The 14246-nt window shown below is 37.6% G+C and overlaps 1 protein-coding gene and 1 non-coding gene across 2 annotated transcripts in view; both read right to left on the reverse strand.

Moving 5' to 3' along the window:
- RC3H2 (ring finger and CCCH-type domains 2) overlaps positions 1-14246 on the reverse strand; it is a 38969-nt gene that overhangs the window by 9437 nt on the left and 15286 nt on the right. Inside the window, exons 5-9 of the mRNA XM_065878589.1 lie at positions 10392-10592; positions 9793-9925; positions 9562-9680; positions 8173-8285; positions 1282-1590 (exon numbers count right to left, since the gene is read on the reverse strand). Of these exons, the coding sequence (XP_065734661.1) occupies positions 1282-1590; positions 8173-8285; positions 9562-9680; positions 9793-9925; positions 10392-10592 (875 nt within the window). The remainder of the gene's footprint in view (positions 1-1281; positions 1591-8172; positions 8286-9561; positions 9681-9792; positions 9926-10391; positions 10593-14246) is intronic.
- On the reverse strand, positions 10015-10125 carry LOC136125224 (small nucleolar RNA SNORD90). The gene has a single exon (XR_010655993.1). It is a non-coding gene; the product is annotated as a small nucleolar RNA SNORD90 (small nucleolar RNA).

The following is a 14246-nucleotide window of genomic DNA, read 5'->3' on the forward strand; positions in this document are numbered from 1 at the left end:
AGGGAAGATTATAAGGATCCTCTGATAAACAAATTTCCCTATCACATGCTAATTGCAGAAATAAAGAATATAAATGTCTACCTATCCATTTATTATTTGAAATCCCCAGCAATTTACTGTGTGCCTAGCATAACGCTTTTTCCCCAAAAGGTATATAATAGACACAGACTATTTATGGGCAACAATCTAAACATGCTTTAGCTCAGATTTTAAGAGGCTTAAAAGAATACAAAAGCCTGAGATATTAGAGGTGGAAGTAACTTTTCAGATAATCGGGAAGTTTTAAAACTTTTTTCTTTTTTTTTTTAAAACCTATTGATGAATAAAGCCAAACTCTTTTTTGGGGGGGGCCTCTCACTGTTGTGGCCTCTCCCGTTGCAGAGCACAGGCTCTGGACGCACAGGCTCAGTGGCCGTGGCTCACGGGCCCAGCCGCTCCGCACCATGTGGGATCTTCCCAGACCGGGGCACGAACCCGTGTCCGCTTCATTGGCAGGCGGACTCTCAACCACTGCGCCACTAGGGAAGCCCAAAACTTTTTTCTTAAAGTACCAAAACCTTTCCGCCAAATTAAATCTTATGCTGAAACCCCAAAACAACAATAATGGTAATAATAATAATGGTAGTTATAATAACAGCAGCAGATATTTAGTGAGTGCTATGTGGCAGGCACTATTCAAAGCACATTGCAGTATTAACTCATTTAATCCTCACAACCAACATATGAAGCAGGTAGTATTATTATACCAATTTTATGGATAAGTAAACTGAGGAAAACAGATTAAGTAACCGGCCTAAGATCAAACAGCTGGGAAACACTGAGCCAGAATTTGAACCCAGAGTTTGGCTTTAAAGATTTCCCTCTTAACAACTACACATCATTACAGAGCATAAAGTGGAACTGTTCTAACTGAAACGGGCTGGAGGCTCAAGCATCTCACCTGCTTAGGTTTCTACTTAGTTCCTTTTTGGCACCTCTATGGACTCAATCCTAAAGTTCAAGGAAATAAGGTGAGAAAAACTGAATTCTGGTCCAACCTCTTCAGTTTACAGTTGAAGAAAACAAAACCCAGAGTTGAAGTGAATTTCCAAGGTCACCGCTATTCAATTGCAGATCCAGGACTAGAACTCAACTTTTTTGGTATTTAGTGCTTTTTCTACTACATGAAACATTCTGCATAAAAATTCTGATTAACTGCTTTTCCTCAGGATAAATAAAAATACTCAGGTACTTATAAAAAGGCTCAATTACTCACGTTAAACATTTTTACCTAATACTTACTTTTCAGTTACAGACTCTGCAGAAGGCCCAGCAGCATTCTGACCATTAGTGCCAACCTTCCCCACTTTCTTCACAGTCTCCAGAGCTCTTAATGTACTGTCAGTACTACGAGGAATTAGCTGGGAAACACTGTTTTCTGCGTTTGAAATTCCGTTTGTACTTGGAACAATTTTCCCCGTTGTTTCAGTACTTCCTATGACAGAAATGACATTTCCGGCTGTGGTTGTGACAGTGTTGTTTACACCAACTTTATTTAGAAGAGGAAACGTTCTTACAGTTGCATTGATCTTTTTGTTCCTTAATCGATACCTGTTTCAAAAACAATAAACATATCAGTAAATATTTCACTAAATCTTACCCTAAGTAAAAAAAAAAAAAAAAAGGGAGGAATAGGAAAAAATGTTAAAAGGAAGAACAACTTTGAAAAACAGGTTTCTTCAGAAACTAACACACCATTGTAAAGCAATTATACTCCAATAAAGATGTTAAAAAAAAAGTTTCTTCAGCTAAATATCAAATACAGTCTACATCAAACTCTGCTATGATAGCCACCACATGAAAATGTATCTGCCATATACAATATATATATGTACACACAATACTTATGTATGGAGACACATAATTAATGTAGCAAGAAAAGTACAAATGTATTCAAAAAACTATTTTGAGAGTGGGAAGAGATCTTCTTGAAAATTTTGTATAATTGGAGTAGAAAGTACACTATATAAAAATGAAAGTAACCATACCAAATTTATTTGGGAATGTAGAATGAAAAGGTATGCAAGAGTTGAAAGAATTCTGTTGTTACCAAATTGTTAAGACATCATATAATTTTAAAGAGATTAAAAAAAAAAACTCATTCTTAAACATTACACCAAAATATAGAAATTTAGTATTCTATTTTTCAGATTAGTTTATGACTAAAATAAAAAGTATTTGGATTAAAGATATTTTCTGATATTAAATTCAGAGTTTTATTTATGGTGGTCAGATATAATACTCTAATATATGAAGCAACCTGATCTCTGATTCCATTTAAGAAAATTTATTTCCAGTCATACAACAAAAATTTTGTTACAATGTAGTCCTAGTTAGTGTTCCCTCTAATATTTTAAAGTGGTGAACAACTATGTTATATGAATAGAAAGACTACACACATACGGGTTCATAATTACATATACCTAAATTAATCTGATATTAATGTTATATATAACCAAACATATGGTAATTAGATATAAACAGTGTTAGTGATGAGCAATGCCTTCACAACAGTTTCCCTTTTAGTCCTCCAGTATCTATAAACAGCTTCATTATTCAATTCTCCCCGTCTCATTCATACACACACACTGACAGAAGCAGCAAAGCTCAGTAAAGACAAGTATTCCCAGATCAGCCTGGCTAAAGGTGGAGTGATAGAACATGAAGTTCAAAAAAACCATAGGTTATGGCCAGCTTATATATGTCATCTTATAGATCTGGGGAACCAATGATTACTTCTTGAAGAATGAGGGTTATGAGCAGACCTATATTTTAGAAAGGCAGTTTGGTGGCATGGAGGGGCCAGTGCTTTCCTCAACAAGCTACTCTGAAACCTGCTCTTCATTCTTCATTTCAAAGGTTCTTGCACAAAATGCCCAGCTGCTCCTTGCTTTCCATTCTCAAAGGATAAATTTCAAATTTCCTTAAGATTGCTTGGGCAGGCAAAAAATAAAGTTTTAATTGTGAGTCTCTTAAGAGAGGAGTAAGGTAAAGTAAGGGACAAACAGGGATACATACTGGACTCCTGGCATCTAGGCAGCTAAAGACTTAGGCTTGGAATCTGGACCTCACCGTTGAAAAAAGCCAATTACCTCCTATTCTTTTAAAGTCATCCATGAGCTCCCTCAAGTATTGGCTCCCTGCCTTACCCAGCTCAGAATCCATTATCTACCATTAATTCCTCCCTTACAAATACCTTTAATTCCCTTGGTCCAATTACCCTGTTGAACTCACCTGGTAAAACCCCAATCCAATCTGTTACTTATTCTCTTATTCTGTGTCTGCTCAAGTAGGTGAATGTTGCTAGAGAAAAATCATGCAATCATGCTGACTAAACTCTCTTCAAAATCATGATCAAGTATTTAAAATGGCCAAGCACTACATTAATACACTTCTCTACTAAATTCACTTTCCTATCTCTAACATCCTCTTCCCTTCCATTCCCCAGAGCCCCGCCACAGCTGATGATACTGCCTCCCACTTCACAGAGAAAACAGATGACACCAGAGGAGAATTAATTATCTTTCCAACACCAATCCCGCCAACCTTCCTGCTTCTGTAACTACACACTCCACCTAAAATAGGAGGTGAAGAGTTCCTATTCCTAACTAAGGCCAATCTTTCCACTTGCACCCCAGGTCCCAAGCCCATTTGCCTTCTCAAAGATTTCACTCCTATAATTATCTTTTCTTCTCTAGTGCATCATCACTTCATTCAGGTGTCTGCTTAAACGTCATATCCTCTGGGATCCCTTCCCAGACCATCTTATCTAAAATATCTCCCCTTTCCCAATCTCCTTCTCCTTACCTTGTTATTTTTCTTCGTAGTGCCAATCAGCACCAGATATTATGTTTTCTATTTATTTGGTTTATGTTGATCTTCTCTATTACAATGTAAGCCCCATGAGAGCAAGAATTCTGCGTTCCTTATTCATCTATCTTCGGCACAGTGCCTGGTACATGTTAGGTGTTCCATAAATATCTGCCTCATGAATGTGGAGTGATCCTTAAACTTCACATGGCCAAGAGTACTGATTTTCTACCCCCAAGCATTTCCTATCTCCGTAAAAGATATTACTTAGTTATGCAGGCCCCAAACCTTGGAGTCATCCTTGATCTTCTCTTTTCTTTATACCCCACATTCGATCTATCAGTCCTATCAGCTCTACTTCCAAAATATATCACAAATCTGGCTACTTTTCATCATCTCAATTACTATAGTCCTAGGACCAAGCTACTAATCTCATGCCTGGACCACTGCAGCAGTTTAACTGGTCTACATCATGCAGACACTAGAGTGACAATTCTAAGACAAAATTAAAATCTCATTGTGCCATTTGAATAAAACCCTATAATGGCTTCCAAAATAAAATGCAAACTCCTTGCCAATGTCCACCAAGCCAATATGGTCTGGCCCTCACCTAATCTCTACAACATTATCTTTTGCCATTCTTCTCATTCTCCAGGCATACTCGTTTTCTTTCTAGTTCCTGAACATGCCAAGCTTGTTTCCACCTCAGACTTTCTTTACAGCATTTTATCAGTAACTGAAATTGTCTGTTTACATGTTTACTGTTCTTCTTTCCCCACTAGAAGTACCTCAAATAGTACCTAGCACTTAACAACCATTTTTAAAAATATTTCTTGAGCTGGTTGACCTCAGGCTTTTGATACTCTCCAGAATGTAGCAATTTTTGGGAACAGGATTCCAATACCCTAAATTCTAAAATATATTCACACAAATATTCTTAAGAGAGATTCTGGGCATTTGCTTGGTTAGAGATATGTATAGTAGAGAAAGCAGGCTGGGATAAAATTTATTTAAGTTAAACAAACATTCGCTGAATTCCTCCCGGTACATTATAGGAGCTAAGATAAAGGCTCCGCCCTCAAAAAGTCCAGAGCTGGGTAGCAACATGCATTTTTTTAACCAACGAGATAATGACATCTTCCACTTCCTTAATGCTTTGTATTACCCTGTTTTTCCTTCTTCTTCTTCTTCTTTTATTTAACAGCAACAGAGAGTGTGAAGCTGGTTGGAAATATGAACTATAGATTATTTGCTCTTTCAACATAAATATCCTGAGTTTACATGTCAAATACCTGTTAAGTGCAGAAAATATAAAGATGAATAACCCATAAAATAAATGAAGTCCAGTGAAAATACACACCAGTAAATAAATAATTGCAATACAGTGAGAGAACTGGTAGTTATAAAGTTACCAGGTATAGAGTACTATGGCAGCACAGTGAAGAAAGCAACTAACACTGCCTGGGAAGTCAGGGAAGTTTTCAGACAGAAGATGATACCTGAGTATAATCAGGAACAGGAGCTCTCCAAACAGAGAAGAGGAAAGCATATGATACAGTGAACAACATGTATAAAGGAAAGAAGAGTGAAAGAATTCATATAGTAGTAAACTGGATGTACCTTAAAAAAGTAAAGAATGCAAAAGGTGGAATAAGGCTGGAAAGCAAGATTGGGCCCAGAACCAGTGATATACTGAGGAACCAATTAAGAATTTAAAGCAGAAGATGGACATGATTAAACCCGTATTTGTGAAAGAAAATCTTGGTTGAGACATAGGGAGATGCATGTAAAAAGCTACATAGCAGGACTTCCCTGGTGGCGCAGTGGTTAAGAATCCACCTGCCAACGCAGGGACATGGGTTCGAGCCCCGGTCCAGGAAGACCCCACATGCTGCGGAGCAACGAAACCCATGAGCCACAACTACTGAAGCCCGCGCACCTAGAACCCATGCTCTGCAACGAGAAGCCACCACAATGAGAAGCACATGCACTGCAACAAAGGGTAGCTCCCGCTTGCCACAACTAGAGAAAGTCCGCGTGCAGCAGTGAAGACCCGACACAGCCAAAAATAAATATATAAATTAATTAATCAATTAAGTAAAAAAAGCCACATAGCAGTAGAATAGACAAATTGGGTAAACACGTGAAACATTAAACATTGCACCTGGCACAAAATTTGACTGACTAATTTGGCTATTATTATTTTTACTGCTACCAATATAAGCTCAGGCAAGAAATAATAAAGTTCTGAAGTAGAAACTGGAGATGGAGAGCAGGAAGCCAATTTGAAGGTGTAAGAGGTAAAATGGATTTTCAGGGGGGCACCAGTTGTGAGTGGAGTATGAAATCACACAATTTCTTCTCTTTTTTAAGTGCTCCCAAGCAAGGTCCCCTAAAAAGCTCTATTTTAACTAAAAAGCTCTACTTCAGGTATGGACAAGCTCAAAATATCTCGAGTCTAAAAAATCATCTTGATGTAAAACTCTGTATACATCATATAGAACTGCCTAGACTAGATGCAAACAGCACCCTTTTTTTCTTAAGACTCCTGCAGCCTCTCTGGGATCTTCCAGTCTGGGAGAAGCAGGGGGATAGTAAGAAGGGAAGCATGTTTCTGTTCTTCTTTTTAATGCACACACATTTATCTTCTATCACACTGCTGTTGCTGTAGAGCTCATTATGTGCAGGGCCCAGTGCTAGCCACTGAAAAGAGGAGACAATAATAAACAAGATGCATATATAGTCCATGGACCTTACACTTCAGTAAGGCAGACGTTCAATAAATAGATGAGGGGTCAGCAAACTATCACCTATGGGTCAAAGTTGCTTGTTTTTGTAAATAAAGTTTAAAGCCATGCTCATTTTATGCATTGTCTATGGTGGCTTTTTTGCTACAGTGGCAGAGTAGAGTGGGTTGACTGAGATCAATGAATGGTTCACCAAGCTGAAAACATTCACTAACTGCATCTCTACAGAAGTTTGTCAACCCCCAAGACAGACTCCATAAGTTAATTATAATTTTGATAAGCAGGAAAAAGAGGAACCTGGTTTAGTATGAAATACTGGGGGGATGCCCCTGAAAAAGAAAGGATGAGCTAGGCACAGGGAAAGCTCCAAAGACAAGGCTAGAAAGAACCACATTATATAAAAGACTTCAGGTGGGAAGGAGCATGGCACTGACAAACAGTCAGCGTGGCTTGAGTATACAATAAAATTAGGGAGCGTTGTGAGATGAGATAAAAAAGGCAGGCACAAACTAGATGACGCAGAGTCTTGCGGGCCAGAGCAGATTTTACATGTTTATCCACAGGGATGCCCAAGTCTCATTACCTGCAATGAGCCTTATGTGTAAAGTTCTCCCTATTTTGGGGGGAATAATGGGATTGGGGGTGGGCAACGATAGCTGTAAGATGACTAGTTAGGAGGCAACTATGGATCAAGAAAAGGGGATGACAGCTTAGACTATAAGGACAGAAAGAACAAGGAAGAGTCAAGAAATATATAGGAAGGTGAACTGACAGAACCTGGTGACTAAGACAAGCAGGTGAAAGCTGGCAAAGATGATTCCTATAACATGGCACGTATAACTGGCTGGACGGGGTACACTTAGGGATAGCAGATAGAAGATATACACAAGAGAAGACGTTTAAGAGGAGAAAATTAGCTCAAATCGGGTTTAAAATGTCTAAAAACAAGAGAGATGTCCATTAAGAGTTGATATAAAGACCAGTTATTCAGTAGAAAGGTTGGAATCAATTTTTGGTGAGATCTCAATGATGAATGTTTTGGTTAAAAAACAAAATAACAAAAACTTGGACAACACATATTACAGCTTATATCCATTTACTTTTATGTCTGGGGTAAATGGACATAGAAAAAGGGATTACCCATAGGACAAGAGAAAGGGAAAAGAAGACAGAAAAAAGAATGTTAAAAAGACCAAAAACCATAAAAAGAAAATGTATCTGCTTTACCATTTTACCTGGGACTCAGCTGTTACCTTCAATGGAACCTGAGCAAGTAAGAGTGAACATAAGAAAACTTTCATTCTGCACAGGTGTTTAGCAGAAACATGGATTCCAGATATACAATGGTCTAAAATATGACAGCTGAATAAGGTTCTAAGTCACTTATTATGTTAACCATGCTGCCAGAAGCAACAAGGTGTGGTTTCAAAAGAAAAGGTTATTTTTCAATCTAAAGACTTCCACAATGCAAACTTGATTGCATCTTTGAAACCCATCACAAACTTTAAGACTCTATATAACACTTTCATAATGACCAAAAATTAATCCCAAATAAAAGAGAGTTCTCCTAACTTACTTTTCAAGCTCTTCCTGAGAATGCGCAAAAGTACAATTTGTTCCTCGTGGACACCCTCCTTGCTGTCGCAAATCTCGGCACATGCTAGTCTTGTATTTGCTGTTTGGCTGAGGCTATGAAAAGAAAATCAATGTTTGGAAAAGTGAAGATTCCAGTTGTCACTCACTCTTGGGACTCCAGAATTTTATGATTACACCTTTAATTCTTTTTCATGTTAGATAAGTAATTCTTGTGCTGACACAACTACCACTGCATTGTTTCCTGTTATGAGTTATGTGGCATAACCCTGAGCTGGCATTTTAGATATTCATTCTGAGGATTATCTGGAACTGGTTCAAATGTTATGTTACTTATTTGTCAGGCAACAAAATGCCCATGAAAATAAAAGATTTTCTCATCAATTCATTGCTGTCTCAAAACTATGATACCCAAATCAAGCAACCAATTTCAAAAAACATTAAAAAAGCCAGAAGCTTTGTCCACTTAAATGTTCTCAGGAAAAGGGAGAATACAACTTACCCCAGAAGTTAAAAATTAAGAAATACTAATTTATTTGTCAATTTGAGAGTACAACTTTCTTCTAAGGCTTGGAGCTAAGTTCATACAAATAATGAGGCAAAATATAAAAACATCATCATAACTGCTATAATTTGCATCAAAATCTAAAATGTCATTGTTATTTCTATGACCTTAATAAATATAAAACATTCATCTTTCAGTTAAGATTTGAACATTATAATGTCTTCTAATAGAATAAGGACAGAAGAGTGGAAAGATCACTTTGGAGTAGATTTGATACCAGTTCTGTCACTTACTGCCACCATGACCGTACATATGTTATTTAACCTTTAAACTTCATCTTGGGAACAGCAATTACCTTGCAGGTGGCTGCGATGATTAGAAATAATATATGTAAAATACTGAACATAGGGACTGGCTCATAGTGATTTAATAAATGGACGTTATTGCTAGAATGAAGGATTTTACCTTAAATAACTCCTTCAAAGGACACTGAAAATACTTATTTATTTACTTCCACACATATACAAACATGAATTCATTGGTATGGCAGCAAAGGAGAAAAAAGTGACAATTTCCCCACATTAGAAGAAAATTAGACAAAATACTTGGAAGGAATCAGATCTATAGAGTTGGTCAAAAAAACCTGCAGTAAACTCATATTCAAGGTACGCCTCCAACTGCTGCTGTACTATGAATTATTTATCAGGTGCACTAAAACTTGGGTTTCTCTCAAAAGAAGAGAGACAATAAAAACTTATGTGAGAGTGGAGTCACATAAGGAGTCCATTAACCAAACAGCTTGTTAAGATGTTCAGGATGCCCTGTTAAAAATTTAAGAGCAGTCAGAAGTGCAATAAATGTGCTTACCTGAGGTGTCTCATGGCCTTTTCTACTATAATTTTGTATGAAGTCCACAAGGCCATGAACCACTGTTTTAACAGCTACCATTGCATTTTCTAGCTGCTCCCAAGTTGGTGAAACAGCATCTGTATAGTCCACCAAGGGGATGGGATGACGAAAAGAATTTGTTAGCAGTAAGTCTCTTGTGTTATTTACCTCAAAGGTAGAAAAAGTATAAGCAATTATTTTGTCACATACCTGGATTAGGGTCTATGTTTGCAAGAAGCTCTAAATGAGGCCTCAGTCTATTTAAGTTAGCTGGGTCACCTGTTCGTTGCAAAACAATTGTCAATTCCTGAACACTCTTTGCAAATGATTCTGGAGACTGCAGCTAACATAAAAAGAAAACAGAATGGTTTTTACTCTGGTTTTTATGACCTGTCTATATTCAAATGCTTTCATTTAGTCAACATACTGAATAGGTTTTCAAGTGTCTTCAGATTCCATAGTAGGAGTATCAATGATGAATTAAATTTTCACCTCAGAATCTGCCCTATGAAATTCATCATTAGACACTTAGAAAACTTATTTATTAGCTATCCAGTGTCAGAATATAGATAAATGACAGACTTGGTTAGCCAGGCTCCTTTTATGCTAACATCCTGTATTTGCTTCCCTGTTGCCCCCCTTAGTTTATTTTAAAAGTTAGAAAATAATAAAAAAGAAAGATATTTATAACAGTTTTATATGTAAAAACAGGACTCTCCAATTGGTTATCTCTTTACTCCCTTCAAAAGATTCAAATACTCTCCAATGTAGCAGAATGATATAAAATCAGCATCTCTAATTTCACAAACCTTATCAATGATAGACTGCATGTGTGATTTATGCGCCAAGTCACCATACAGAAGTGAAGACCACTGCTCAGGTGAAATACGGAGTCCTGCTTCCATAGCAATATGAACAATTTGGGCATCATGTTCTCTGCGTAAAGCCTCATAACTCCGAAATTCCTCCTTTAGCTGCATCAGGGAAGAGTCTTCATCCCTTTTGGTAACCTAAAAAATAGAAAGGAGAGAAAAACCCATCAGAATTACTCTGCTCTTTCTCCTTCCCCGAACAACTTTTTCTTTTTTTTAGATGGGGGAGGTACCTATAGCCTATCAGATACTACATGGAGAAGGTACAAAGAAAATAATGTCCTCACCACAAATTCTTTTGGGAACAAAGCAGAACTTACAAAACCTAATACATAGTTCTGCCTTCCTTCAATGAGCTCAGCAGGTGGTAGGGAAGAAACTTGTAAATAGAAAGTTATAGTATAAGTGCTATTGTAAGACTCTATGGCAACGTAAAGGAAAGGCAATTAAATCTGACAGGTGGGGGAGGGAAGGGTGAGTATCAGGGAAGGCTTCCCCCAACAGAAGGCTACATGAACTGAGTCCCAAAGAATGAACAGGAGTTCCCCAGGCAAAGAAGGGTGAGGAATAGAATTCTCAAAAGAGTAGCAAGTGGTAAACAGAAACATGAGAGAGCAGAGCACATGGAATTAAAGGCTAAGATGTAGGCTGGAGAAGAATCACAGAGGGCATTGTATACTATGGTGAGAAATTTGGGGACAGGCACAATTTGTTTTATTGCATTTAATTTATTGTGCTTCACCGATAGGTACTGTGTCTTTTACAAACTGAAGGTCTGTGGCAACTCTGTGTCAAGCAAGTCTATTGGCATCATTTTTCCAACAGCATTTACTCACTTCATGTTTCTGTGTTACATTTTGGTTAATTTTTGCAATATTTCAAACTTCATTATTATTACATTTATTATGGTGATCAATGATATTTTATGTTACTATTGTTGTTTTGGGGCGCCATGAACCACATCCATAAAAGATGGTGAACTTAACGGATAAATGTGTGTTCTGACTGCTCTATCAACTGGTGTTCCCCTGCCTCTTTCCCTCTCCTCAGGTCTCCCTATTCCCTGAGACACAACAGTATTGAAAGTAGGCCAGTTAACAGCCCCACAAAGGGCTTCAAGTGAAAGGAAGAGTCACATCTCTCACTTTAAATCAAAAGCTAGAAATGATTAAGCTTAGTGAGGAAGGCATGTTGAAAGCCAAGACAGGCTGAAACCTAGGCCTCTTGTGCCAAGAGCTTGCCAAGTGGTGAATGCAAAGGAGTTCTTAAAGGAAATTAAAAACACTACTCCAGTGAACACACAAATGATAAGACAGCAAAAGAGTCTTATTGCTGATATGGAGAAAGTTTTATTGGTTTGGATAGAAGATCAAACCAGCCACAACATTCCCTTAAGCCAAAGCCTAATCCACAGCAAGGCCCTAACTCCCCTTAATTCTCTGAAGGCTGAGAGACGTGAGGAAACTGCAGAAGAAAAGTCTGAACCTAGCAGTGGTTGGTTCATGAGGTTTAAGGAAAGAAGCCGACTCTGTAACATAAAATTACAAGATGAAGCAAGCCGGAAGTGCTAACGTAGAAACTGCAGGAGGTTATACAGAAGATCTAGCTAAGATAATTAATGAAAGAGGCTACACTAAAGCACAGATTTTTCAATGTAAATGAAACAGTCCTGTATTGGAAGAAGACGCTATCTAGGACTTTCATAGCTAGACAGGAGAAGTCAGTGCCTGTCTTCAGAGCTTCAAAGCTTCTCCTGTTGGGAGCTAATACAGCTGGTGACATTAAATTGAAGCCAATCTTCATTTACCTTTCCAAAAATCCTAGCTAGGGCCCTTAAGAACTACGTTAAATCTACTCTGCCTGTACTCTAGAAATGGAACAACAAAGCCCAAATGACAGCACATCTGTTTACAATATGGTTTACTAGATATTTTAAGCCCACTGATCAGACCTACTGCTTAGAAAAAAAGATTCCTTTCAAAATATTACTGCTCGTTGACAATGCACCTGGTCACTCAAGCGCTCCAATAGAGATATACAGTGAGATTAATGTTGTTTTCATGCCTGCTAACACAACATCCATTCTGCAGCCCATGGATCAAGGAGTAATTCTGACAAGTCTTATTAGTTAAGAGATACATTTTGTAAGGCTAGAGCTGCCATAGATAGTAATTCCTTTGATGGATCTGGGCAAAGAAAACTGAAAACCGGTTGGAAAGGATTCACCCATTCTAGATGCCACTAAGAACATTCGTGATTCACAGAAAGAGGTTAAAATATCAACATTAACAGGAGTTTGGAGGAAGTTGATTCCAGCCCTCATGGATGACTTTGAATGGTTCAAGACTTCAGTGGAGGAAGTGACTGCAGATGTGGTGGAAACAGCAAGAGAACGAGAACTGAAGTGGAGCCTAAATATGTGACTGAATTGCTGCAATCTCATGATAAACCTTTAATGGATGAGGAGCTGCTTCTTATGCATGAGCAAAGAAAATGGTTTCTTGAGATGGAATCTACTCCTGGTGAAGATGCTGTGAAGCCTGTTGAAATGATAACAAAAGATTTAGAATATTACATAAATTTAGTTGATAAAGCAGCAGCGAGGTTTGAGAGGACTGACTCCAATTTTGAAAGAAGTTTTGCTGTGGGTAAAATGCTATCAAACAGCATTGCATGCTACAGAGAAATCATTTGTGAAAGGAAGAGTCAATCAGTGGGGCAAACTTCATTGTTGTCTTATTTTAAGAAATTGCCATTAACACCCCAACCTTCAACAACCACCACCCTGATCAGTCAGCAGCCATCAACACTGAGGCAAGACTCCCCACCAACAAAAAGACTACGACTTGCTGAAGGCTCAGATGATGGTTAGCATTTTTTAGCAATAAAGTATTTTTTAATTAAAGTACATACTTTTTTGGCATCATGAAATTGCACACAATAGACTATAGTGTAGTGTAAACATAACTTTTATATATACTGGGAAGCCAAAAAATTTATGACTCACTTTATTGCTGTATTCGCTTTATTGCTATATTCGCCTTACTGCAGTGGTATGGAACAGAACCTGCAATATCTGAGGTATGACTATACTATCCTGTACGGAATGGGAAACCACTGAGGACTTTTAAGTAGAAGAGGGACATGATCGTTAGGCAAACATTAGTGCTATGGGTGAGGATTAAGAAATTAAGAAATTTTCTGCCACCACAAAATTTATTAGGGTATTTTTATAGCTTTAATCTATACTTAAGTGATTAAAAAACATAAATTCAAAAGGTAGAGTTTCACATGTCCTAGTAACTGTCTAATTATCTAAACATGCAGGTATGTGGCTACATAATTCCACAACAAATGATACACACTTATTTCTGAACCATTAAAACTTGCTAATGGCCACAATGAAATTTGATACCTGGTTAGAATTCAGAATACCTAGGCAGAGTACAGGCTCTGAAACTTAGATTGAACAAATAGTTCAAACTATTCAAATTGATGATTTTCTCATCAGGAAATGAAAATCTCCCTCGACCACCTCACTGGTAGTCTTGATTGCTGTTGTTGGCACATGAGACAGCAGTAATATGACCCCAAGAACATGAAGGTGGGGAAATCAAGTTATCATCTGAGAGTTAACTTAATAGTATCAGTTCACAATTCTCTTTGAGAATATATAAATACATTATAAAAAAGTATGGGACACCCAAAATTCTAATCAACACAGACTTACATAGAATTTAAGAAAGAGCAGAGTATAACTTAGAAATCACAAAATAACCTACTTAAAGAAAC

This window comes from Phocoena phocoena, chromosome 6 (assembly GCF_963924675.1).
Source record: "Phocoena phocoena chromosome 6, mPhoPho1.1, whole genome shotgun sequence".
Taxonomy (NCBI): Eukaryota; Metazoa; Chordata; class Mammalia; order Artiodactyla; family Phocoenidae; genus Phocoena; species Phocoena phocoena.